General features: G+C 43.3%; 2 protein-coding genes across 4 annotated transcripts; both read left to right on the plus strand.

Annotated features, from left to right (window-relative positions):
• The first annotated feature begins 1,514 nt into the window (after nt 1-1,514).
• On the plus strand, nt 1,515-11,267 carry gtpbp4 (GTP binding protein 4). The gene is made up of 17 exons (XM_035634218.2): nt 1,515-1,665; nt 2,679-2,849; nt 2,967-3,070; nt 3,207-3,343; nt 3,554-3,654; nt 3,772-3,864; nt 4,757-4,948; nt 5,056-5,121; nt 5,941-6,030; nt 6,251-6,361; nt 7,149-7,226; nt 7,558-7,609; nt 7,709-7,809; nt 9,112-9,309; nt 9,835-9,900; nt 10,269-10,412; nt 10,671-11,267. The coding sequence occupies exons 1-17, from the start codon at nt 1,618-1,620 to the stop codon at nt 10,821-10,823; spliced, it is 1,905 nt and encodes a 634-aa protein (XP_035490111.1). The 5' UTR covers nt 1,515-1,617; the 3' UTR covers nt 10,824-11,267.
• A 1,365-nt stretch (nt 11,268-12,632) lies between these two features.
• Nucleotides 12,633-27,136, plus strand: LOC118310890 (WD repeat-containing protein 37). 3 transcript variants are annotated; one of them, XM_035634224.2, is made up of 16 exons: nt 12,633-12,813; nt 13,012-13,122; nt 13,220-13,380; nt 15,003-15,174; nt 17,960-18,056; nt 18,437-18,532; nt 18,661-18,725; nt 22,204-22,339; nt 23,371-23,442; nt 23,636-23,680; nt 23,934-24,010; nt 24,109-24,343; nt 24,589-24,730; nt 25,597-25,731; nt 25,935-26,049; nt 26,308-27,136. In XM_035634224.2, exons 4-16 carry the CDS (start codon nt 15,037-15,039, stop codon nt 26,437-26,439), a joined length of 1,485 nt encoding a protein of 494 aa, XP_035490117.1. In that variant the 5' UTR covers nt 12,633-12,813; nt 13,012-13,122; nt 13,220-13,380; nt 15,003-15,036; the 3' UTR covers nt 26,440-27,136. The 3 variants fall into 3 exon arrangements, with proteins under 3 accessions (XP_035490117.1, XP_035490115.1, XP_035490118.1); XM_035634222.2 differs by lacking the exon at nt 13,012-13,122; XM_035634225.2 differs by lacking the exons at nt 13,012-13,122; nt 13,220-13,380.
• The last annotated feature ends 492 nt before the right edge of the window (nt 27,137-27,628 follow it).

Consider the following 27,628-nt stretch of genomic DNA (forward strand, 5'->3'; position numbering starts at 1 on the left):
CAACAAAATACACTGAAACAACTCCAACTAAGTCAATAAATAATAGTGGTAATTTAAAAAAATGAAAAGTAATTAATTCAGATTATTGAAACATTCATTCTAATTGTTAAAATACCCCCAAAATACTTTTTAAATAGACAGATAGATAAATAGATAGTTACTTTATTTATTCGAAGCTGGGAAATTCCGGTGTAACAGCAGCACGTTTCACACAGTACACACAATATATACAATATCTAGTGTGCAGAGGAACATGGTAACATGTAAAATTTCCATAATAATGATATTATTATGAGAATTTTTTGTTATATTATACATCTAGACCACATCAGATCAGGTATGGAATAAAAAAACCTTGGACATGTCAACTCTTGACTAGATTAGTAATATGTTTTTTGTTTGTTTTCAGCAGTTTTCAGATTTTTTTTGAAACAAACATAAAAATGTTTTTCTATGTGTGAAAAATACAAATAAGTAAGAATTCACTTTTTTCTGGTTTGTCTGCTTTACTTGTACACACTCTTTTTAAAATACTTTTTTATATACAGTTTCTGGTCCAGATATATGGACAATATGTTATCCATCCACCCATGGATAACCCAGACCATCCTCTCCACCACACACTGGACATACAGCGGAGCTCCTTCTCCAGTACACTGATTCAGCTTCGCTGTCATAAGAACCGCTACAGGAAATCCTTCCTGCCAAAAACCATAAGACTTTACAACACCTCACCTCTGTCTGACAGAAAAACTCTGGACTCTGTTAATTCTAAATGAAAACATAAATCCAGGCACATTTGCACCTTCATGTTACCATGTTGGGGCTGCATGGTGGTGTAGTGGTTAGCACCTTCGCCTCACAGCAAGAAAGTTCTGGGTTCGAATCCTGGTTCAACCAGGGCCTTTCTGTGTGGAGTTTGCATGTTCTCCCTGTGTATGCGTGGGTTTTCTCCGGATTCCCCGGCTTCCTTCCACAGTCCAAAGACATGCAGAATGGGGCTAGGTTCATTGAAGACTCTAAATTGACCGTAGGTGTGAATGTGAAAGTGAATGGTTATCCGTCTCTCTGTATGTGGCCCTGTGATAGGCTGGTGACCTGTCCAGGGTGAACCCCGCCTCTCGCCCAATGTTAGCTGGGATTGGCGGTAGACGATGAATGAATGTTACCATGTTCCTCTGCACACTACTCTACCTGACTGTACAACTGCACTATTTCCACTGTTAATATTCATGTAAATTCTTTATATCTATTATTCTTATTCTCTACATTTTTGCAACCCTCATATTTTTTACATTGTTTGTGTATATATTGTATGTATATTTGTGTGTTGTCAGAAACTTGCTGCTGTAACACCGGAATTTCCCAGCCTGGGGAAAGAAAGTAACTATCTATCTATCTATCCATCCATCCATCTATCCATATATCTATCTATCTATCTATCTATCTATCTATCTATCGAGCTATCAGATAAATTAAAAAATCACCAGACTTGTCAAATCTGGGCTGGGCTCCAGGGGGCGCTGTGGAGACAAAGGACGCTGCTGCCGGTTGTACCGGAAGCCCGAGCTCTTCCCTTCCGGTCGCCGTCAGCGGACCTCAACGTGTCCCGACAACATGGCGCTCTACAATTTCAAGAAGATTATGGTGGTTCCCACCGCCAAGGTGAGTTGTTTCTCTCATGTCCGTGACATTTTAAACCGTCGTGGTTTCTATCCGCTCCGTCATAGTTTTTTAGAGAAGGTCGAAGATGAGGGGGGAACAAAAACAACATGGTGGAACTGAGACGGGGACGAAACACGTGCTGTGCCGCAGCAGGTCGCCGTCTTGAACGTGTCCACCTGCTTCGACATAGTTGATACTTCACAGAGACGCAACAGAAAACGTGTTGAGTCCGTCGGTCGTTGGAGGCTCGACGGACCCGGCTGCTGCTGCTGCTGCTGCAACTGTCCGCTGACGACGCGTCACGCACCAGACTCCGTTAGAACATGTGTCCGTGGAAAAGACTCCACTTTCCCCCGTGACGTCAGTGTTGTCCAATCACACGTCGCCTCCACCTGTCGGCACAAACTGCACCACGTGCACAACTCGCGTCTCTCCCACGGTTGTTTTTAGCTTCGTCTGGACATTTAAACACCGCGTTGCGGCGGCGAGCGACTTTGGACCCACGTCCCTAAAAATGTGCTCTCTCGCGATAAAAACAGCTGCTATCTTTATTAATTTTATCGCCGAACCTGCAAGAAGACATTGCTAATCTGTGCAGACGACGCAAAAAGGTGCTGTGAGGTGTCTGGCTCTAGTTCACAAGCAGTTATAAGTTCAAGTGACGGATTTGTTCAGGAGGTTTGGTAGTGAAAACGGGCGAAATGAGAAATCATACAGGAAATCAGCATCTCTTTTTATTTTTTAAATCACCAAATGTGAAGTAGCCACTGTAATGATGAATGTGAAGTTCTGATAAAAGCCAGTGAACTAAAGATTTAATAAAGTCAAAAATTCCCGGTGAAAGTGAAGAAAAAGGTGAAAAACACAACCGACGGGTCAAATACGTTTTAACTGCACTTTTATTTTGAAGATGTCAAATATGGAATCCAATGCTAAAATATGCTCTTTTTTGTACAAGTTAGCAGTTTTCTTTAATCCGCCGCTCGCTCCCCTCCCCCCTCCCTCCCCTGCAGGATTTCATCGACATCACTTTATCCAAAACGCAAAGGAAGACGCCCACGGTGGTCCACAAGCATTACCAGATCCACCGCATCCGACACTTTTACATGCGCAAGGTGAAGTTCACCCAGCAGAGCTACCATGACCGCCTCACGCAGATCCTCACCGACTTCCCCAAGCTCGACGTAAGTCCGCACGCAAACGTTCATGTAACTTTTGAAGATGAACTCCTTTTGTCTGACACAAGTTTTCATATTTATACTTGGTGTGTAAGTCTTGTGTTTTTCCTCTCTTCTCCTCAGGACATCCATCCATTTTACGCGGATCTCATGAACGTGCTGTACGACAAGGACCATTACAAGCTCGCCTTGGGACAGATCAACATCGCCAAGAATCTGATCGACAAGTAAGTTGAAGGCCAAAATCGTACGCGGGTCGCGTTGCCTCGCACGGCGTTGCCCGTCGCTGTGGTTTGGAAAAAAATAACGGAAACAAAATCAGGTAACAAATACGAACCCAATATTTTCTTTTAAACGCCGCAGTGTCGCCAAAGACTACGTGCGTCTGATGAAATATGGAGATTCTCTGTACCGGTGCAAACAGCTGAAGAGAGCCGCCCTGGGTCGCATGTGCACCATCCTGAAGAGACAGAAGTCAAGTCTGGAGTATCTGGAGCAGGGTAAGATCTTATACCTGGGGATTTATTACTTTTAGGTATCGTGTTGGTCAAACTGGGCAACTTCCACTAGTATCGATATCGGGCCCCCCCCCCAAACAAACGGTCGGGCTCTAATGATCATTCATGCTTTTGAGCCCAGATGTTTTTTTCCGTCTTTTCTGTCGTGACATTAAAAGAAACCCTCCCTTCGTTGTTGTTTGTCTCCAACAGTGCGTCAGCATCTGTCCCGTCTGCCGTCCATCGACCCGAACACCAGGACCCTGCTGCTGTGCGGTTACCCCAACGTCGGCAAGTCCAGTTTCATCAACAAGGTGAACGACCGTCGTCTGTTCATGTGATCGCAGCTTTGTGTCACACTTGCTCGGCAGAATATTCTCAGGTTCAGTGATTCATGTCTTTTCTAACATGATGTAAATGTTTGTTGTCAGGTTACCAGAGCAGATGTCGACGTGCAGCCGTACGCCTTCACCACCAAATCCCTGTTTGTGGGTCACATGGACTATAGATACCTGCGCTGGCAGGTGAGTCACATCACTCGTGGTTCACTGGAGTTAGCGTCTTTGGAATAATATAAAAATGTGCTCTACCCAACAATACGTTGATTTGGCTTGTGTTATTACATCTTGATATAGTACGGTATATCGACATGTTTTGGCCAAAAGCTTTTCAATCAGTCAAATAAATCAGAAGAAGTTAATGTCAAAAATATTTTCTATATTTTTTGTCACTTTGAAGTATTGTCATGAATCTGTTAGTCATTCACTGTTTACATTAAAAAAAAAATAATTGTCTTAATGTTAGTAAGGAACTGGGAAAGTTAAAAATGGTCACCTGAAATTATTTGTGCGATGAGGTTACAAGATGAGCGTAGGCGAGAATTTCACGTCACTCGCGCCTGGAGACACGAATAACACAACGGTGATTCACTCGCTCACGCAGAAATATTTTAAATCAAGGGAAATATTTGGGTGAATCAAACGTCGTGACAGCCAATTGGCGTTGAGATTCTCCCGACGTCCGCGTCCGGGCTGATATTTTTTTTATTTTTTTATATTGATGCAGCGACCAAACTTCGCACGACTAGCTGGATTTTTTTGCGTTTGGTGTGAACTAGGGCCGCAACTAACGCTATTAATCTGTTGATTATAGTCGTTTGGTTCATAAAATGTCCATTGTGTTTCCCCAAAACCACCAAGATGATTTTTTGTTTAGTCCACACACACCAAAGATTTTTGATTTACTGTCACAGAGGAGCAAAAAAACCCAGAAAATATTCATATTTAAGTGCTTTATTAGCCGATTACTAATCGATTACCTGTTGCAGCTCTGGTGTGAACGCAGCATAACTCGTACAACTATGCAGGCAGTTTTTCCTTATCATTCCACGCTGTGGCCCTGTTGTTTCCTCTCCAGGTGGTGGACACCCCTGGGATCCTGGACCACCCCCTGGAGGACCGGAACACCATCGAGATGCAGGCCATCACAGCCCTGGCTCACCTGCGGGCGGCCGTCCTCTACGTCATGGACGTGTCCGAGCAGTGCGGCCACACGCTGCAGGAGCAGCTGGAGCTGTTCAACAACATCCGCCCGCTGTTCACCAACAAGGTCAGCGGATGACGACATTATGTCTGAGAGGACCATGAGTATAAATACAATACAACAGGTTTTACAGTGTGAAATGTGAAGTAATGCTGGTGTCTCGCTCCCTGCAGCCGCTCATCATCGTGGCCAATAAATGTGACGTGAAGAAGATCGGCGAGCTTTCTGAGGAGAGTCAGGTGAGTGAATCAAGGCGTGTGATTAGGGCTGCAACTGTCGATTATATGATAGATTAATCCATCAGTTGTTTGGTCCATAAAACGTCATAAAATGGTTAAAAAATGTCGATCGTGTTTCCCAAAACCTCAAGATGATGTTTTGTTTTGTCCACACACCAAAGATATTTAGTTCACTGTCACAGAGGAGCAAAGAAACCAGAAATAATCACATTTCAGAAGCTGAAATCAGAGGATTGAGCCTTTTTTTTTTCATAAAAACTACTTGAACCGATAATTGATTATCAAAATAGTTGGCGATTAATTTAGTAATCGATTACTAATAGATTTAACTGTTGCAGCTCAACTCGAGATACTTAAATCACATTCTAATGGATGTCAGGTGAAGTAATAGTAAAAATGTTTAGTACATTTGTGTTTTTATTTTTTCTCAGATCTGTTTCTAAGTCACCGTTTTATCGCTTTATCTTAACACCATGTAGGGCGGGGTAAATGATATTACACAAAGGAATTGCTTTTTAAAATGAATAAAATAATAGAATTTTAAAAAACAGGACTAGATAAAAAGAGAGTGATACAAACGTAGATTAAAACAGAAGCAAATTAAAACAGTGTCAGTTTTGTAATTTTTACATTTTGTAACTCCTACATTTATTTTAAATATTATTTTTCACGCAACTTAGTGGCATGTTTGTTTATCATGTTGTTTCTTTCTCTTTCTTTTTTAAAATTATTGTCAGTCTTGGTCATCCATATTTCTGACAGTGTTTTTATATACGAGCCACTATCTCATTTGAAATGTTTCCCTCTGGCCATCATCAGAAAGTCTTTGCCGACCTCTCCGCCGAGGGAATCTCTGTGATCGAGACCAGCACCCTAACGGAGGAGGGGGTCATCCAGGTCAAGAACGAGGTGAGACCCCGAGGACATGGAGGAGCAAAGTCCTGCGTTCTGCGAGCGCGTCGTGATTCACGTGTGTGTGTGTGTGTGTGTGTGTGTGTGTGTGTGTGTGTGTGTGTGTGTGTGTGTGTGTGTGTGTGTGTGTGTGTGTGTGTGTGTGTGTGTGTGTGTGTGTGTGTGTGTGTGTGTGTGTGTGTGTGTGTGTGTGTGTGTGTGTGTGTGTGTGTGTCAGGCCTGCGACCGGCTCCTCGCCCATCGCGTCGACGCCAAGATGAAGGGCAAGAAGGTCCACGATGTTCTCAACCGTCTCCACCTGGCCATGCCTGCCAAGAGAGACCAGAAGGTACGAGTGTGGGCAGCTTGAGTCCTCGGAGCCTCAGTTCACAGCATTCGGACGCAGTATGGAATTTATTATTTTGAGTAATTTCCAGGTCTGGATAAGTTTGGAAAAAAGAAAAGTAGCGAGTATTTGGAAATATGCTTGCATTTCCAGACTGAAGTCTAAACAGATTTTAGAAAAACGTAATGATCAGTCTTAATCTTTGTCGTCGAGTGAATAATTTTCCCGCGGTCAGTGATAGACCTTGCCATAGCAACACACTCACTGTACCTGCCACTGTCACGACTGTATCCACAGAGTCGTAGTTCACATGTGACTCTGACAGGCGGAAGGAAAAAAGAAGTTCCTATCAACATCCTCCTGCTGACAGCTAGTTGATGATAAAATACACACATTTAACCAACATTTTCTGAGTTTAAATATCAATCTTTCCATATGAGAATTGATCAGGTCAGGTTGGAAGTATCAATATTACAATATCAACTTTTTGGAGAAACCGTGACTTTTTGTATATGAAATGTAACATAACAGCAGCAACACAGTCAGAATGTCGTGTCAACAACTGGATTTTAAAATGATTTATTTAAATCATAATATTTACTCATCTATTAATATTATATAAAATATCATATAATATTCATTTGTATAATTATGTTTACTAAATAAACATCACTTAGTTTGAAAAAATTCTGGAATTTTTAAATGGAAAAAGTGTAGGGACCCTTTCCTTTACATTTAAAAAATAAATAAATGATTGATTAAATTATATTTGTATTTCCCCCGTCTCCAGGACAGGCCCCCGTTCATCCCAGAGGGAGCCCTGACTCGCAGGAAGGCGATGGAGGTGGACGCCCCCAAACGCAAAACCGTAAGTCACATGGTCGAAAAGTTACAATTAAAAATGTATTGCTTCTATTTAAGTACAATTTTGAGTAATTTAATCCGTATTTTGAATTACTCCAATACATCTTTGTGGTAAATATATTTTTCTCCACTACATTTATTTTTAAAGTTTTAGTTACTTGCTACTTTCGTAGGTTCCGAATATTTATACAGAATTTTATCACCAGATGAATTATGTCATACTAGATTGTAATAAAAAGTGACACGTGAATTACTTTAATGTATGTATATTTTCAAAATAAGCTCTACCTAAGTACTTCTAGTTTGGGACTTTAAAAGTAATATTTATCTCACAGGAGAGGGATCTGGAGGTGGAGCTCGGCGACGACTACATCCTGGACCTGCAGAGTAAGAAATGTTTTTTTTTAATCTCGAGTTGTGAATCTGTGGGATGTAAAATGCTTATGTTTCAAATGCTGATCATTTTTAATTGTGTTTAAAAAAAAGAATACTGGGATCTGATGAACGAGGAGGAGAAGAACGACAAGATCCCTGAAGTCTGGCAGGGCCACAACATCTCTGACTACATCGACCCCGACATCATGAAGGTGAGTCGCTGTCGCTCCAGACGTTTCCCTCCTGGTAGATTGTTCAAATGGCAAAACACGGAGGTTTCTAGAGACCAAAAATGTGTTTACACCAGCTCTCGAAAACTGCGTTGCCCTGTTGGAGGACGGAAACCGCCCAAAATAAAAATTAATAAAGAAACAAACTAAACGGCTCAATAAATAAAATTCATGTCATTAAATGCACAACCTATAATGTGAAAAGTAAATGAGGGCACTGTTCTCTTATGCTGCGTTCTCACCAGACAAGTGGCAAATGTTTTTTACTTTTTAATCTCTTCTGTGAGATTACAGACAGAGACACGAGTAGAAGTGAATTTCGTGTCACGCGTGCCAGGTGGCTCGAATTGAAACGACGCTTAGACACGAAATTTCCTCAAACTCGCGGTGACGTGACGATTCTCCCGAAGACACTGACGTCCGTGTACAAAGAGAATATTTCAAATATGCGCGGCTGGCGTTTTTATCACACGAGTAACGTGACGTGAAAAAAACTCTCTGCGTTTGTTTGTGAATGCACCAATTTGACCCCGTGAAGCGGTTTGAGTGACTCGCCCTTTATTTACACCACAAGGCGAAAATCAACGGAAGGATTGTTTCAAGAAAAAGAAAACATAGCAATAAATAAGTTTGGAGACATAAATGCAAGGGAAAATAATATAAATTGATAATAAAATTAGAAATGAATGAATAAATGTAATTTTCTAATTTAATGGGAAACTAAATAAATAGGAAAATTAATACAAAATATCAATATCAGTTGCATTTTATAATTTAATGTCTACGTTTAGTTTTTATATTTTCCATTTCAGGCATATTGATTGATTTATTACGTTGAATGTTTATTACTTCTAATTTTGGCATGTCATGATTTTACATTGCTCTCATTTAAAGATTGTTGTTATTAGAATCCTCTCACAGTGATTGACTCATTAGGTTGCTTCAAAAGTTTTTTTGTGATTTTCCTTTTTGCAGTTAAATTTTTTTTAAAATTCTGCACTTGTGATATTCGTGTTAAACTGCTTTCGGGTTGTGATCAGGGCTGCCACAGTAATTGACTACTTTATTTGATAATCTATTTATCGGTTAGTAGTTTTTATGAACCATACCACTAATCGATTAATCGAGAAAACAATCGTTAGTTGCAGCCTTAGTTGTGATCTTTAACTCGTGTCTGCCTCCTTTGACCTGCACTATGATTCCCTACAAGAGCTAAGAAGAGTAATTGAAAAATAATTTCTTTCTTGCTGTGAACTTGTGGAACGCTTCCTCTTCCCCTCACAGAAACTGGAGGTGCTGGAGAAGGAGGAGGAGCTGAAGGAGCGAGCCGGAGAGTACGACTCGGACGAGGAGAGCGAGGACGAGGAGATGCAGGAGATCCGCGTTCTGGCCAAACAGATCCGCGAGAAGAAGCATCTCATGGTGCTGGGGTCCAAGGAGAAGGACGTGCACGGGCCTCGCATGCCCAGGACCGCCACCAAGGTGAGGGGGGCGGGGCATGTTAATATTTACATATAGGCATGCAGCAGAGTCGAGTTTGAGTAAAACTGGATACATGAAACAAAAGCGTGACAAAACATCCTGGAGTTTGCTCCAATTAAACTACCTGAAGCTTTAAGGTAATTTTACACCAAGGAACTTCAAACAGTTTCAACGTACAGATGAAAAAACAACAACAAAAACAACAAGAAAAAAGCTTTTTACTTTGGCAAATCTGAGGTGACCGGAGTAAATGAATGTCGAAACCGTGAAAGGTGATTGGTCCCTGAACTGCTCTCGAAGAACCTCAGCAGTTACGGTTGTGATCAAAATCTGAAATAAAACAAGGCACAACATTTTATTGGATCTAATTTTATTGGATCTAATCCTCCGGGTGTTTTAATTAGAAAAAGCAGTTTTTTCTGCTGTGAGGCGCCACCTAGTGGAGACATGATGCCTCGTTTTGTTATTGATTTATTTGTCTGTTTGAACGCGAGTTTACGTGTGTGTTTATGTTTAAATGTTCAGGTTGAAAGAACGAAGCTGGAGAAGGAGATGGGCGACCTCGGTCTTGACATGAACGACAAGGACGAGGTAAGTTCTTCATTTAACACCTTCAGGTTACATCGATAAAATGATTTCTAAAAAATTTAATGTGGAAAATGACACATTACAGCTTTCTGTACTGTCTAAAATTCAAACAAAGTAACGTAGAATATTCTAATTTTAGAAAAACGATGAACGTTTTTAGAATTTTTTGAAATAAATGATAACATTTACACTTTGCTGACATCTGGAATGTGGTTAAATCACAATAATTATCTGAATGGGTTTGTCTGTCTCCAGATATCACTTTGACTGTCTCGTCTTAGGGAATATATCTGAACGTACAGGGTCACTTGCAGAATTCTATTCTTTTTTGTGTAATAACACAGAGTAAATATTCCCCTTTCATGTTTCAGAGCCACTACGCGCAGCAGGCCCGGCGGTCGCGCAGCATCACCAAGAAACGTAAGCGCGAGGTTTCCGCCCCACCGACCTCCAAGACCCGCAGCCAGAGCGCCTCGCGTCCACCTCGGGACCAGTCGGGTATACGAGACCCCAAGGTATGTGAGGCCGTCTGTACTCGGTTTTCATTCAAGAACTCGTCCTCATGAAAAGGTTGTGGATTTCTCAAAGCAGCCCGCAACTTGTTATTTATTTATTAACGTTTTGCTTCGCTGTGGACAGAATTGATAGATTTGAGATCAAGTTTCTTTGCTTAGCTTAAATGTGAGGGAAAACTGGCAGGTGGGTGTGAACGATAATTTTCCGAAATAGAACTAATGTCGGTATCTGTTTTGGTTTGTCTGTTTCTTTCTCAGATGGCAAAGAAGGCAAAGAAGATGATGAAGAACTCCCAGAAGGACATGAACCGTCAATGCAGGAAGGGCGAAGCGGACAGACACGTGTTCGACCTCAAACCCAAACACCTGCTGTCGGGGAAGAGGAAGTCGGGCACCGCAGATCACAGATAAAACCCTCTTACCGGACTGTTTCAGATCCTTGTATTTGTGTCTTCATTTTCCCCTGCAGTGGAAAAAAAAAAGAACATGCAGTACGTTTCCAATTTTAACCGAGGAAGACTTGTGTTTACCAGTGAAGCTGCAGGGGGAAATGCCCCGGACCCACTGAAATGGTTAGTAATTATGATAATAATGTCTGTTTGTTTTGTCAGCTCTCACAAATGTAACCTCGGAGAACTGAAGCTGTTGGAAAACAGAAACAAAATGGAGAAGCACAGGTCGACCTGATTCTAATATTCGGTCAATTCACAAGACTTTCTCCTGGATTTAAAAATCAAACTGTCTTTACAGTTTGTAATGTGGCTGCGTTTACTTTGGATAAAGTGATGATGATGATGATGCTAACGAAATTTATTCATTTACAAAAGAGCCAAATAAATATACACCTGAACGAAACATTTTGCAGTCCGGTTGTCGTACTTTTAATAAATTGTACTTTTTTTATAGTAGGCTTTTATCTTGAAAATCCCCGAATTTTGTATACCTTGCTGTGTTTCCACTTCAGGATTATGATGCATGTTCTGTCAAATAAACACCTTGTTGCTGAAGCTCCGAGCTGCCACAGAGGAATGAAGAATACCGTAGGTGTTTTTTCGTTATTACGACATATTTTTCGCGCTCTTACGAGAAAGTTTCACATTCTTATGAAGTTCGAAATCTACTGGACGAATGTGTGGCCAAACATGTAAGGAAACGAGACGATTTCGACTTCTCGAGAATGTGCACAGTCGCCTCCATCCTCAGCCTTCAGTTCTCCCAGATGAGACGTAAACAATGTATCACAGGTCTTGTTTTATCAAGATAATTATCACATTTTAACGAGAACCTTATCACGATTCTAAAGGGGAAACGATCACTATGCACGACACGATATAGGACAAAATATGTCGTAATAACAAGAAACACCTGCAATATTTTTAATTCCACTGTGGCCGCCCAGCACTTACCATACCGTGTAAAATGTTGACATTTTTTTAAACGAGGCATCAATATCTACTCTTTAATTCCGTTTAGTGTTTTATACATAGGGTGGCTGTGGCGGTTCGATCCCAGCTTCTGCCATTCCGCATGCTGCTGTGTCCTTGGGCAAGACACTTAACCCTAACCTGCGTCTGACGGCTCTTCCGACCGTGTATGAATGTGACAGAAAAATGTGCGGTAAATAGCAGCGCTGTATGAATGTATGTGAATGGGTGATATGACTTTCCTGTAAAGCGCTTCGAGTGGTCTCTATGAATAGAAATGCGCTGTATAAAATAGTCCATACATTAATATGGCCCTGTAGTAATATCACAGTATTATAAGATAAGATAGACCTTTATTCGTCCCACTATGGGGAAATTAGGTCGTTACAGCAGCACAGTGGACAGAATAAAGCAGAAATAGAAGAATAGAAAGATATTGAAAGGATTTTTTTTTAAAGCTGTATGTATGTACAAAATATAAATAATATGTACAGAGCAGTAGCAATAGTTGCGCGCGCGTGTGTGTGTGTGTGTGTGTGTGTGTGTGTGTGTGTGTGTGTGTTATTAATAATTTATTTTATTAATTTAATTTTTAATTAATTCTTATTTTTAGGCCATTTTGGTGTCGTTTCAAAAGCCGAATTTACCGGACGACTCCTCATTTCAAAACTATTCTGTAAAGTCGATCGTGATCGGTGCTGCTTTGCGACAACAGGCGACAAACCGAGAAACGGATGAATTGTGAGCGGAGTTCGGTTCGAGCGCCGATTCGGCTTTTATTGCGAAGGAGACACCGGAAGTTGGCTCCGTCACCGGGGTGTCTCCTCTCGCTCGTGTGCGAGTGTCAACACGGGCATTCTGGACGGAACCAGTTGGTCTCTGCAGGTGGAAGAAAGAAGGAAACCAACATGGCAGAGAGCTGCGACACCAGCCGAACTCTGGCGGACTGAGAGCTCCCGGGGCCCGTGGACTCTCCGGTGAGCTGGAGTCGACGGCCGGTTGTTGTTGGTGTTATCACCTTTAGCCTGTTAGCAGCGGCCGGTACCGTGCAGCCAGCAGATGACGTCAGCTCGACGTGCAGCTTCCCGTTGAGCCTCGCGACGTGTTCTCGTCTCACACGACATTATTGTATTGTTTTCATTTATTTATTTCAACATTTTCCCGTTGCATGTTAGAACGAGGCTTCCTGTCGTCGTTGTTACTTCCGGTGACAGAGGAGCTGGCGAGCAGCCCCGGACGGGGACCGGCAGCTAACGGTTCTACTCTGTCACGCAAAATAAAAGAGGGTTGATACGCTTTCTTACTTTGGCCCTAACCGGAAGTGAAAAGCATTATCCTTTGTATTTTATTTTGTTTTTATTTCATTTTGTTTTCCATGTTCAGTGTCCGGAGCAGCTCAAGGGCGAATACGACGTGTTGCGTTCACGTGACCGCAGCCGGAGTCGGACATCCCGCAACGCTCGACCACGACCTCGTCGTTCTGCATCACTTGTCATCGTGCACACATCTACGACGATGCGTCTTGCGTCGACATAGTTAATTGGGTGAGATATGGATGCTTTTTAATAGATATATTAAAAGATATGATCGATTGGACGATAATATCGGCCGATATAATAATAAGGATTTTGGACGCTAATATCATAATCATTATTATGAAAATATAATAAAATTGCATTTATGTTGATCATTTTACGTAAAAATGAATTATGTTTATTTTCTTGACTCAAGTTCTATATATTTGGTTGTATTTGTGTTTTCTGTTTTATTCATGATAATGTTTATCGTTAAACCAAAACATTAAGTTTAAGTACAGTTATTTGTCATACAGGTTTGATAAGGACATCTTCAGAATCATTGACTGATTAAAATATATATACATATACATATCGGCCGATGTATCTGTATCGGAAATCGTGTACTCCCTAATATAGATATCTGCCTCCAAAAAAATCCATATCCGACAAAATAATAAATGGCCAACCTCCCGAATGGTTTCTGAAATACAGCGAGTAAAATGATGAGTTTGGAAAAAAAGACTAGATTTTTTTCCTCTGCTTTTTTCCTAATGTTTCATGTGTCATTCATACATTCTCAAAGATCTGAGACAATGAATCGATTTGATAGTTCGAGTCTTTCTTTCATTTGCAAACAATTCACATGTTCACAGTCCCTCAAGTGAGAATATTTGCTGTGATGGTAAACTGAATACTTTTGGATTTAGACTTTCGTTCAAACAAGACGAGACATTTGTAAGTGATGGAGATTATTCAAATTTTTTGGCATTTTATAGTCGAAAATAATTTTTTTTACAATTTTAAAAGTCTGTTTGTTGACAATTACAACTTTCCTTGATTTTGTTGCCCCCCATAACTAAACAGATGTGTTGTCTTGAATATTATAATAACCTGCCACAATATTGCCCATCCCTAATTAGAACATTTCTGTTGTCAATGCAGATCATTTTCTGCTCGCAAAAGTAGGAAGAAAAGGTTTCTTATGGTGCGTTCACACCAAACGCAAAGTGAATTTTCGCGTTGCGTTACTCGTGTGAGTTTGGCCGCAGGATCAACTGTGTGAGGAAACACAACCCACAAGTATTCGTCAGTGACTTTGGTAGAATCTTGACGCTTAATGGCTTTCGCAACATTCCGCTGCGCGAGTTAAAATATTTAAACTTGCGCAAGTCATGCAAACTTTGACGCAGTCGCCCGCATCCTCTTTCCGATTGGTTCTCATCTGTCACGACTCGACGACCAGCGGTGTTTTTAAACACTTCCTGTGAGAAACGCTTCCACCTTGTAGTCGCTCCTCCAAGAAAACAGAAAATCCCTGCTCTGACTTCGTTCGTAGTAATTTTCTGTCGCTAAGCGTCAATCTGCTTCCTGTTTACACAACGGCACGCACATGCCCAGTGGACGTGAATGGCCACATGATACTGGTGCGTTAGTATGGACGGGGATTCCTTCAGATACGAAGCTAAAAGGCTTTTCTGGACGGGGATCATTTTTCTTTTTTAAACAAAGTGCTATAGATGTAGCCTGAGTTAGTAATCCCTTACGAACCGAGTGTCCGCTGAGCCCATCTGTGTCACAGATTACCGTCGCCAGGATTTGTTCTCTTTGACCCGTTGCTGACCTCCTTACCCGTGACCCTGCTCTTTCAGACGGCGGTTACGCCCGGGTTAGTAAGGAGGAGGGATGCCGGTGGAGAGCGGCACCAGCGCCGCAGCCCGTCAGGCCAAGCAGAAGAGGAAGTCGCACAGCCTGTCCATCCGCAGGACCAACAGCACCGAGCAGGACCGGTCCGGCCTGCAGAGAGAGATGCTCGAGGGACAGGTGAGGACTCGTCGACGTAGACAAACACAAACAATATGAAAAAAATGTTTGACTAGATTCTATTTCCAGCTGCTGCTGCTCTGGACACCTCCCCTGTCCGTCATCATTAGCTCACCGTCCTTCTGTTGCTGTCAGCAGCCGTCAGCACTCTAGTCGTAAGCCTAAGCCAATTAGGTTTCAATGCATATGATGCTTCAATATTGTCGCTGGCGTAGCCATTTCACAATAACTGCTTATGATTATGCTGTGAGGTCGTTTTTCACGTCGCTCAGATGGGTCGAGAAATTGCCGGGGCTCCTTCCTGTTCCTCACTAATCCTTGCTGGGTTTCATTGTCCCATCTAATGAGGAACTGGAATATTCTTCTGGGAAAAATTATTTGAACACAGTTATCTGCAGAAAATCAACCCAGGAGAAAGAAGAAATAGGATTGAAAGCCACTGAAGGCGTGACTCTTCCAAAGCCCTCACCACTAAGGCGTTGCCGTGGCGCTGGTCGTTGGGGCGTGTCTGACGCAATTTTCAAAATGACAATGACCAATCACCGTTTCTCTGGAGTGTGGAACATGAGTTTGCATATTGCAGTGTCTGTGACAGGAAAGCAGGAAGTGTAATCCCTTCCTCATGACTTTATTCCTTTTTGATCCCAGTCCTCTGATAATCTGGAGTCGTTCATGAGAATGGAGGTAAGTGTCAGGTGTTTTCAGACAGAAGTGTTTCAGAGCTAGCTGTGTCTTTAGTTTGGTGTAGTTTAGGTTGGAGTAGTATTTAGTATTGAGGTGGTGAGTTCTCCTGTGTGAATCAATAGCTGTGTCCAAATTCAATCGACTTGGCTGTCCAATATCCAAGAATCCTTCAAACGCATCCTACGGTTGGATCCCTCTCTCTAGCCAATCCCAGAATTCATTGCACACAGGGGACAAGCTTTCGAGTGCAGCCGCGCAAAAGTAGCTAAAGAGGCAACGGGGAAATGGCGACGCAAAGTCCTTCGCGGTCTACGAAGGCTAGACCGCGTGGAGAGTCCTCCGAAGGATGCGGCTCCTGAATTTGGACACAGCTAACGATGTGGCAATGTGATATTCTAGATATGTGATGTGATGTAGATTCCCCAGGCGAGATTTAAGGTTCACTTACTTCACTTTAGGTTTTATTTGGTTTTGGTTTTATTTTCATCAGCGTTTATTTGTCAGATTATTAATTTCGCAGGATGACGTAAAAACTACTTAACAGATATCCATGAGGTTTTGTGGAGGGCTGGGGTATGACGCAAGGAAGAAACCCGCTTTCTTTATCGTGGTGAGATGTGTTAACCTTGGACCTTGGAGCCTAAGCACTTTGGAACACAGCTCTGCTTTCTGTTATTCCAGATCTTTCTGGTCACAGGGTATATTTATAGTCCTTCCGCAGCTGCATTTCCACCCACATTCCTTTCTGCATTTTGAATTTGCACATAAAAACAGTCTGTACAGTGGAAGTGCCATTTTGTCCTTTGTCCGTTATGAGAATTATGGTACTTTACAAGAAAAAGCGGAATATGAGAATCAGTCCTGAGAGTATTTTGTTGCCACTTGACTTTCTCATCGCGTGTCTCGACCTCTGTGCTCCTCTCGGTATACATACATACATATATGGAACTTTCCCTTTCACAAGCCTCACTTTTAAAATATATATATATATACCCTTTCGAGTACATATCATGTAGATTTCCCAGCATGCAGCAGCCTCTCAGCTGGTCCTTTTTCCCCCCTGTGCTGACGTCAGCCTGTGAATACCAACGAGCACGCTCGGCTGGTTTCTTTCACTAAAAAAAGAATCGGGCTGCGAGCAGCAGTTCATTCGGAGCGTCGGGCAGCGGACACAAAGAGACACTGAGCAGCGTCACGATGATTGGACAAAAAAAGACTGAGGAGGGTAGTGGAGATTTCTAGACACTGTGTTTTCTTCACTGACCCAGATTGACTGACTGCTGATGCAACCCTACGTTTTACTTCTCTGTTTAAGTTGCTGCTCGCACTTCACCCAATGTCCAAGGACGGGAGGACTAAGAACCGAGGAATTGTAAATGCTATAACACTTCCTGTATCTGTCCAGAAACATTGTGCTAGCCCGACGTAGCCAGACTAATACTCAAATGCGCATTAGTCTGGGACCTCTCGGTTCATTTTCAAATTTCAAAGGTGCGTTACCAACAGACGCAGAGCAAAATGCCTCCGGACGCAACTGGACTGAAACTGCAACCAAGGACAGCAACGAGTCGCGTGACGTCTGTTGAGCGACAGACCGGAGCAGAGAGGAGACGTCTGTGATGATGAGTCCACGATGTCTGTGAACCAGTGTGGACGTTGTTGTGGGAGAAATGTGAAAATAGTCTTCAGTCAAACGGTCGCTCAGCCATCTTGGTTGTTTACAAAAGTCGCTTCTCTCCGCGTCACGGTATATAAACCCCGCCCATTATCAGATGGTCGTTTGTGATTGGACCAGCGGAGATTTCCAAATGGAGGAGATCCACGCCGTGAGTCTGACGGAGCAAATGAAATGAGCTCCCAGAATCCATCTGGGTCCCAGGCTCCCTTGAACATCCCAAGAGACTCACTGGTGTAATACAGGTTGAATAGCTGCTCCGCCTCACACACGTCACACACACCTCACACGTCACACACGTCACACGTCACACACACCTCACACGTCACACACACCTCACACGTCACACACACCTCACACACCTCTCCTCGGCGATCATACCACGTCCCTCCACACCGATCACTGTTTCCTGTTCTCTCCCTGCAGGACTCCAAACTGCCTCTGTCTCTGAGGAGCAATCTGCTGGACATGTTCAGCCAGATCGAGAGGGAGTTTGAAAACCTCTACATCGAAAACCTGGAGCGTAAGTCATCACAGAGGCAACAAACTGTCACTTTTAACTGTAATATCAAGTGAATAAATCTGTCGCCGTGCTTCACGGCACCTTGACAGTAATTTGTAACATCAGCCGACCCGGGCTACTTAAAATGGCTGCCACATTGAGAAATACCTTCTTCTTTTTCTCCGGTGTTCAAGGGAGAGGGAAGTTGAGATGATGTCATAAAAAAGCAAGAATAGCGTTTTCCAAAAAGAGAGCGACAGTAGGCCGGGCGACAGGAAGCTTCTGTTCTGTTCTGGCATCAGAGGCACAGAAGAAACGACTTCATGGACAGAACGAACTCATGAATCTCTCGTTATGTCTGCGTGTAGAACAAAGGATTTCATCTGCTTCTCGCTCCTCAGTACGGCGAGAAATCGAGACGCTGAACGACCGGTTGGCTGCCGACGGACAGACGTTCGAGGGGGCGGATTTGGCCAAAGGAGCTCTGAAAACTAAAGGCGAGTCACGATCCTGCATCCGCCTGCATTCATTTGATCATATTGAGAAATGCAACCAGTGTTTGAAAGGCTTTTAATTTCTGTGTTTTATGCGCACGACACTTCCTAATGTGTGATTTCTCCGACAGCGAGTCACAGCACGAGTCAGCTGTCACAGAAACTGAAGACGACCTACAAGGCTTCCACAAGCAAGGTGAGCGTTTGATTTATTTATTACAGTGGAAAGAAGATACATATATATATATATATTCTTTGTACACATTAAAGGTGGAAGTTTGTGTATATACGATCTGTTGTCATTTTTTTGGGGCCAGGACGTAGTTTGTGGTGATGATAATCTGATTCATTTATTTTTGTTGAAAATGTGTATTTATTGAATAGATAGACAGAAGTGTTGTTTTTCTTCCAGTTTCAGTGTAAAGATCACAACGACTGTTGAATGTGTCAAAGATGAGATCTGCTTTTTCCTCTTTTTTTTGTTTTCCTTTTTTTTTCTGCTCGTTTAGCCGCGTTCAAATTCTTGCCACGCCAGAGTAGGCGGATCCCGCAACTTCAGCGTAACCGGCTGGGAGTTGTGGGGTGGAGACTCATGGGTAAAACTCACTGATGTTGATGATGATGATGATGATGATTTCTCCCCCATTGTGTGCCAATATGCATGAATAGCCCGGCGCAGGGGTCGACGCTCCCTCCCCGAGAGACTTGGTCATTCAAATGTAGGGAGTTTGAGCCTTTTTTTTTTCTTTTCTTCTTAATATGTGTGAGATTAAAACACGACTTTTATTTATCATCTCACTAACGGGCGCCTTTCTTTTTTTTAAGTTGCACTACTATCATTTTTGGATTTAGCTTCTTGTTGGCCTTCAACATACTGGTACACTGTGGAGACTCTAACATGACGCAGTGGTTTCCTCAAAATGCTTTTTAATTTTTTTTGCCTTGATTAATAAAATACCCAACTTTCAGCAGCATTTGTTTGCCACTTTAGATCGTTGCTTTATTATGACGAGTGTCCGCCCGTCATTGCTGGGCCATATCAGATTTAGCTTATTTTTTTTTTATAGCCCTTGAATATCAACCATGTCCAATAGATTATTCTACCTGATACTTAAAGCTACAGTGTGTAATATTTAGAAGAACTTGGGTTAAATATAGTTCCATGAGGTGGACCCGACCTCCGTGTGAGTCTCCATGTTTCTACGTCGACACTACGTCAGAGTGTCCCCTGTTGGTCGCTCAGTTGGTTGAGGTTCAAACTTTACCACCAGATGTTGCCAGAAAATTACAAAAATGACACTGGGGCTTTAAATTAGTCATATATTTTAACAGAGATTTAAAAGATTTTTTCTTTGCTTGTCGTCACCTTGACATGTGAATAAAATTAATTTTGGGTTTCTTTTGCTCAGGGTTTGGTACAAAACCTTAAAGCTACACTGTGTAATATGTGGCGCCATCTAGTTTTGAAGTTGCAAACCGCAACTAACTGCGCACCGCAAACCCCAAAGACTCTTTGTGGCACAGTCGTTCACTTGGACTCGAAGACGACCTGATCAGAATTTGGTGGTCCAAGGTTCAAAGTCTTCACCACATTTATTACATGACAGGTTGTCGGACATGAACAATACGCGAGGCCGTTATTCTTACAGCGTCCAGGGACGTTTTGATCCTGGTTCTGTTTAATACCAGGTTGTTTTGAAAGTCCAACCATATGAACAGATTCACCAAACGAGCTTGAATCTGGATGTGGCCACAGCAGACGGCACACAGAGCATTAACCTACTGGGTGCGTTCCATTCGCTGTTCAGCACAGTTTACTTGAAGCTTATCCCCCCCCCCCCCCCCCCCCCCCCCCCCCCCCCCCAACACACCCCCCCCTGTCCCTGATGCTTCTTTGTTAAATGTAACATGATGATGTCATCGGTGTTACATTTCAACAAGTTCTGGATTCAGTCATCATCAAGTTGCTGTTCGTCCTTGGTCAGCTGTTCACAGATTTTTACATTTGTCACGTAAACAACAACAACAACAACATCATCATGCTTCACGGAACATGAATAAAAGAACAAAGAAGATTTGTCACATTAATATCACGTATGAATCATAAACCATAGAAATCTGTTGCTTGATAGAGAAGAGAATCCACTGTGCTGCCTGCTAACAACCAGCAACCCCTGATTCCCACTTGGCCTGGCAATGATACTCTTCATCTTCGTTTAACTGTCATTCTGTTGATTTCCTTTTATTAATAAGGTGTTGCCTGACGTTTATGAATGATGCCGTCTCTGTGCTCTCCCGCTTCCTTTCAGTTGGAAATCATTTAGTGGCCTCTGTCCAAAACCAACCAAGAGTCCAGTTTGTATCATCCCCATCTTCAATGTAAACCAGAACTCGACACGACTGATGATAATAATTTATCCTTTTCTTTCGTCTCACCTGTAACTCGGTTATTTCTCGCCCCCTTCTAGATTTTTCTTTTTTTTTCTTTTGCGAACTTTGCTCTTACTGTAATCCTGGTAAGACAAATGCAATATGCTGTACTGATACTTCATGTGCACTACAGGGCTGGGCGATCAGAGGATCTTATGTCGATTTTGGCGTGCGATCGGCCTTTCAGAGGAATCCATCAGATCGCGGGCCAAGTTTTCCGCAACGCTCCGGAGAACGTGGATTACCGTAATGACTGTAATACAACACAAGTCTTGTTAGAGAAAACTCAAGTGCATTCGTTACAACCAACAGATATTTGTTTTCAATTATATCTTATCATATGCGGTGCTGCTGCTAACGGTATTGAGATATTTACTCATGGAATCTTCGCTATTCTCGATCCTGAAGAGCGATCTGTGGTCAGGGGGCGTGGCCAGCACAGACCTGATCCGAAAGTCTGGTTGTGTTTCACCAAAACCGATGGAGACGGCAATCGTTGTGTAACAAAGGTTTTGCGAGTAACAGCGATCAGTCAAAGACCGGATCTTTTATTATTTAAAATACATTTTATTTTTTATTTGTCTTTTTTTTCCCGACAAGACGTTCACATAATCGTGATTCAGATCGTACGATCTTTCGGCCGGATCGCCCAGCCCCCTCGTGTGCACTGTGTTGATACCAGATCTGGGTCGATGCTCATTCTGGTCCAAGCGCTTGAACCCAGGACTGATATGAATATAATAACGCTGTTGTTCAACAAAGCTTCTTAGCCCCTGGCTCACTACCAGGACCCCACTGAGCCGCTCCTCAGTGACCCTCAGTTCGCTGACCCGCTTCCTCCCTCCGTCGCACCAGGGTTCCTACACGGCCCTGGAGGAGTCTGGGAACTTTCAAATCGGATCATTTCCAGGCCTTGAAACGTTTTGGGGAAATGAAGAAAAATTCGAATAAAAACCCTTCAAATTTGATTGTATTTGACCTGAAATGATTCAGTTCATTCCACACGGCTGTTACAATTCCCTAAATTTGTTTTTATGTCATGGATTATAGATTTTAATCGACATGTGGCCCCAGAATACCAAATTGCAGACCCGTCAAAGTGATAGTGTCTTCACACAGGCGCGACCTCCAGGTGACGACGAGGCCGTCTCCAGAGGGACAATGTGTAGGATCCCCGGTCCACTCCTGCTTTTCTTTCTGATGTGTTTTGTGTGTTAACTTGAGTTTTTTGCCGCCGGTGTCAGATCGTCTCCAGTTTCAAGGCGACCACGTCCAGAGCCGTGTGCCAGCTGGTCAGGGAGTATGTCGGCCACAGAGACGGCATCTGGGACCTGGGCGTCACCAGGACTCAGCCCGTGGTGCTGGGAACAGCGTCTGCAGGTATCACACTCTTTTCATTTTCTCTCCCTGCGTCACATTCACTGTTTGTCCTATTTTGTTAATATAAATCTTTTATTTAAAGCGTCTTCTACTGGAGGATTTGTATGTGTTGTTGTTTTTTCTACTGTGACGACACTGATGCCTCCTTCGTTGTTAAGGAGAGAAATAACACGATCCGTAACTTTGGTTACTCACAAATGCGCGTTCGAATCCACACACAAAGAGGAAGCAGCTCGTGCACACGTGAAACACGTTGAAAAACGCACACATCACAAACTCAATACACTTTTTTTTACGTACAGTTTTTTAACTTCAACCCCACGGATGTGATAATGTTCACTTTCAAACAACTTCCGGTGGAAACAAATGTCTACAGATGTTTCTGACATTGTTTTAATTTACAGATTGTTGAATGCGTGGGCACTGATCAGATTGCGTAGTGTATGTGTGGAGTTTTTTTTCCCTTTTTGTTCAGCAAAGTTGACATTTTCAAAGACAAATCTTTTTTTGTATTCTGAAAAAACAATGATTTAATTTAAGGCCCAACAGTCCTTAAATTAAATCTCACACCCTCATCAATATCAGTCCGCTAAAAATGCCAGATGTTTTATATTATCAATTATTCCCTGGCAAAAAGATGAAAATGTAAAAAATATATACTGTATACTATATGACGATGTTAACCCTTTGTCCACATCCACACCAAAATTGAACGGGTTCTTTACTCGTCCCTCCAACAAGTTTTTCTGGAAATTTATATGTAAATTAAATTAAATTGTATTTGCATAATCCTGCCGTCAAACAAACAAACAAACGCACAGGGGTTAAAACGTAACCTCCTCCAAACACAGCACATAACATCGCTTTTATACAACACCAGACGTGTGTTGTGAAAATGACTTTTGAAAAGAGACGGACGTTTTTTGTTTGTGTGTTTTTTACCTTAAAATGACTTTTGCATCCATAATTTAGGGAATCTCCCCGGTTTGGGATCAATAAAGTTCATCCATCTATCTAATCTCTGTCAACAGACCACACTGCGATGTTGTGGAGCATTGAAACTGGGAAGTGCCTCCTCAAGTATTTGGGCCATCAAGGATCAGGTAACGAGCCAAACAAAGTTTTATTCAAACTGAGCCGCTCAACGTCAAAACGGGGGGAAACTCTGTCGCCGATCGAAATTGTATAAATGATGCTTTGTTCTTAAAAATACTTTTGAAAGTCAAAGTCCAGGTTTTCAATATGAAAGTAAATTGTTATGACGTTAAGTTAATACAGTTAACTCTGTCTCTGCAGTCAACTCCATCAAGTTCCACCCCACCGAGCAGATGGCTCTGACAGGTAAATGACCCGGAGCTGGGAAAACAATTCCTTTAATAAAATAAATACAATTCTACTTAGTTGCAGACACATTGGTCATTTTCCGTACCTTTGAAATATTCAAATAGAAGTCATGCAGAGTGTCGATTCCGGAACAGGCCCAGACAACGGAACATTTTATTTTGTTGTAATTTTATGTTTACCGTAAATTTTAACTACTCATTCCAAACTGTTTCCTTAAAACTGTGTCTCTGCTCTCGTCTCCCGTCCTCAGCCTCTGGAGACCAGACGGCTCACGTCTGGAGGTACATGGTGCAGCTGCCGACGCCGCAGCCTGTCGCCGACATGAGTGTGAGCATCCGCAGCGCTGCAGCTTCTGCCTGTGCCACTGACTTGAGTCTCTGATGCGAGGTTCTTTTTATCGTTTCCCTCTTCCTATGTCCCCGCAGACGCCCTGCGAGGACGACGTGGACTTCTCGGACAAGGACGAGGCCGACGGCGAAGTGGAGGGTCCGAACGACTGTCCCTCCGTCCGCGTGGCGACCACGACCCTGCGCAGCCACCAGGGAGTGGTGATCGCTGCCGATTGGCTGGTGGGAGGCAAACAGGTGGTGACGGCCTCCTGGGATCGAGCCGCCAACCTGTACGACGTGGAGACGTCGGAGCTGGTTCACTCCCTCACTGGTGAGGAGGAGTATTACACTCAGTCATGTTACTAATATAAATATACCAGCGGTAGTTTGCCTCGTGATCCAGCAGAGGGCGCAATAGCAGCACCTGCACTAATTACAAGGTCGTCAAAGGTCAATCTCTGTCTTCCGTGGAGCCGTGGAGCCGAGGTCATTCAGCTGCCTAAAGAACCAGGTTGTAGAGGAGGAGGTGAAGATTTCTTCTCTCTTGTCTTATGTGCGTGTTGTTGTTTTTTTCAGGCCACGACCAGGAGCTGACCCACTGCTGCACACACCCCACCCAACGTCTGGTGGTCACCTCCTCCAGAGACACCACCTTCAGACTGTGGGACTTCAGAGACCCGTCCATCCACTCCGTCAACGTGTTCCAGGGACACACCGAGTCAGTCGGACGCACACACACCCACACCCACACTCACACACACACACACACACACACACACACGTTGTTATTTTTATTATTATTGTTATGAAGTCGACTCAATGAATCCAACAGTCAGTTACATTTTTTTATCAAAATTTAAACATTACATGTAGTTTTAATTTGTGTCAGACAGGGGCGATAACACACCAGTAATAACCATACTGTAAATAAAGTGAAGCCAAATCATCTTCATCGCCCCCTGGTGGCTGGCTGCAGTATAGGTCATAAACCCCGCCCCCCTCCATGTGAGAAGATGGAACAATATTTTTTTCTCAAAGATGGTTTCTGTCATTTGAGGTCGGTCTTATCACTCTGATGTCTGTTCAAGGGTTCATGTTTCTGATCAGTTTGAGTTTCATTAATTTATTTGATGCAACAAAAACCACGTGAAACATCGTGATTGAAAGATGAGACCGTCTTGTGATTGGTCGAGTGTGGACGCGACCTCCATACCTCGAGACTCCACCCCCACGCTCACTACTGCACAGACTCGATTGACGTGAAAAGCCCAAGATGGCGGCGCCTGTACCCTGAATATTTTCAGGCATCACTTTTGCACAAAGGGAGGAAGCGGAGACTCGGCGTCCATCTTTATTAACAGTTTACGTTTATAAGAGATACTAATGAACAACTAGTAATAATTACTCAGCTGAGTTAGAATTAAATGAAACAATATCGCCATCTCCAACTGACTTGTTCAGAATAATTGGGTCAGAACTCGTCGCCGATTCAAGAGGAAATGAAATGTTGTGATTTAGTTGGTCGAACGTCCAGGTCACTGCTCCATCCTTTGACCTCCTCCGCTGTGTTCTCGTCCTCCGCAGCACAGTGACGTCGGCCGTGTTCACGGTGGGAGACAACGTGGTGTCAGGCAGCGACGACCGGACCGTCAAAGTGTGGGACCTGAAGAACATGAGGTCGCCCATAGCAACCATCCGCACGGACTCTGCTGTCAACAGGTCTGCGAGCGGTGAAACATTTGCCTGTGCAACGCGTTGATTTCACACAGTTCATTAACGAGAATATTTGTAGATATTTAAAAAAATAACCACCCTGGTCTTTTAACTCCTCATTACTTGTTCTGTTTATTTCCACTGAATTGAAATTTGTCAATCTTAACGCTCTGTGTTCCCGGCACCCTCCCGCTCTCCGTGCTCCTCAGGATCAGCGTGTCGGTGAACCAGAGGATCATCGCGCTCCCTCACGACAATCGGCAGGTCCGGCTGTTCGACATGTCCGGGGTGCGGCTGGCTCGACTCCCGCGCAGCAACAGACAGGTGAGGGGGAGGAAGCGCCGCCGACTGGCCCCTCACTGCTTCCATACACACACATTTACATTCACTGTGCAGATCTTGCACCTGCAAAATGTCACGTTTGGGGATTTGATATTGTGATATCTTTTGGCTCACGTTTAAAAAAACCTCCCTGGTGCGTCCTGAAGCTGATGAGATTGTACTTATTTGCATGTACGTTAACCTAAAAGTGTTGATTTGTCCTCGGTGTGTAACAGTGGCTTTGCTTTCCGTGTGGATCAGGGTCACCGGCGCATGGTGTGCTGCTCCGCCTGGTGTGAAGACAACGCCTCCTGCAACCTGTTCACCTGCGGCTTCGACCGGCAGGCGATCGGCTGGAACATCAACATCCCCGCCCTGCTGCAGGAGAAGTGACGCCCTCCTCCTGTGACCTCACAGTGACGCTCCACACAGAGCACCGTGAGCTGTAGCCTTACGAGGCGGCTGTACAGAGGTTTAGTCTTCCGCCCTCCGTTCGTTTTGTCTGTGAAATTGTTCTCAGCGCGGACTCTTTGACAGCCGCCCTCTCGAGCCTACAGATTCTCGGAGCTCCCCGCGGGGACCGGAGGACACGAAGGGTTTGCACTAGCTGTCTACTGCATCACCACCATCAGTATATACACAGGACACGTGAACCATCCATGAGAAAAGAAAGCACAGAGATATTAACACAAGAGCTACATGTCTGCTCGACGCTGGTTTCACCTGTAACATGATGCTTCAAAGGAAAAAATCCACTGGTTTTACATTATTAGTTTTTTTTTGTGTCCAGTGGATTTCAGGAGTTAACCTCGATACATTTACTGACTTCCACCACTTCTGGTCCAAACCAAACCGGACCGGACAGCTTCATTCTTATTAATATGTTTAGTCTTTGGTCCGTCCTCGCTCTGGTTTCCGTGCAATGATGCTGTCGAGTTTCGTCAACTGGACAAAGACTTTATTTTAAAACCAGTACAGGTCCGATTGTTTTAATGTTTTCATTCCAGAATGTTTTGTGTGGCATCTGAGATTCATAGCTTAACATGGATAATACACATTAGACCAACCTTTAAAACTTCTTGTCAGATGACAGATCGTCTCTCTCTCTGTCCGTCGCAGCTCGGTTCTGTCCGAGCGACTTCTGCACCTTAGGGTTAAAACGTTAACGGCCGTGTTGGTGATCTCCTTGTTGTAGAGCAGAGAAATTAGCCGAACAGCGAATTGATGGTGAATCTCTGTCGTCTCGTAAGATCGTGTGGCCGCTTTCTGTGCAAAAAAGAATGTGGCTGATAAGGGATCGTAGGTCGTTCAGCTTCTTCTTCTTCTTCTTCTTCTCTTCTTCTGTGGTGAACTGAGAAACGTTTCCTTTGCGGATAGGGATGTTGTGTTAGACCTGAGAACAAACACCGTCATACCGCACGTCACGATCCCGACAGCGGGTCAGTTGTTGTTCTTCTTAACCCTGTCAGCTTGTGAGTTACATCATGTAACTTGAATCCTGCCCGTCAGCGGTCGGACCTCGTCTTAGCACCGTCGACCCACCTCTAACCGATCAGCTCCAAAAGTTAATCATGTGGAGATT

Source organism: Scophthalmus maximus, chromosome 5 (assembly GCF_022379125.1).
Source record: "Scophthalmus maximus strain ysfricsl-2021 chromosome 5, ASM2237912v1, whole genome shotgun sequence".
Lineage (NCBI taxonomy): Eukaryota > Metazoa > Chordata > Actinopteri > Pleuronectiformes > Scophthalmidae > Scophthalmus > Scophthalmus maximus.

Bases quoted from the DNA above. Each gene is read 5' to 3' on its own strand.
- gtpbp4 (XM_035634218.2), top strand. From the start codon at position 1,618: ATGGCGCTCTACAATTTCAAGAAGATTATGGTGGTTCCCACCGCCAAG. The intron at 7,610-7,708 runs GTAAGAAATGTT...TTTAAAAAAAAG, and splicing joins CTACATCCTGGACCTGCAGA to AATACTGGGATCTGATGAAC. The intron at 7,810-9,111 runs GTGAGTCGCTGT...TTCCCCTCACAG, and splicing joins TCGACCCCGACATCATGAAG to AAACTGGAGGTGCTGGAGAA.
- LOC118310890 (XM_035634224.2), top strand. From the start codon at position 15,037: ATGCCGGTGGAGAGCGGCACCAGCGCCGCAGCCCGTCAGGCCAAGCAG. The intron at 15,175-17,959 runs GTGAGGACTCGT...CTCTCCCTGCAG, and splicing joins GAGAGATGCTCGAGGGACAG to GACTCCAAACTGCCTCTGTC. The intron at 18,726-22,203 runs GTGAGCGTTTGA...CGCCGGTGTCAG, and splicing joins ACAAGGCTTCCACAAGCAAG to ATCGTCTCCAGTTTCAAGGC.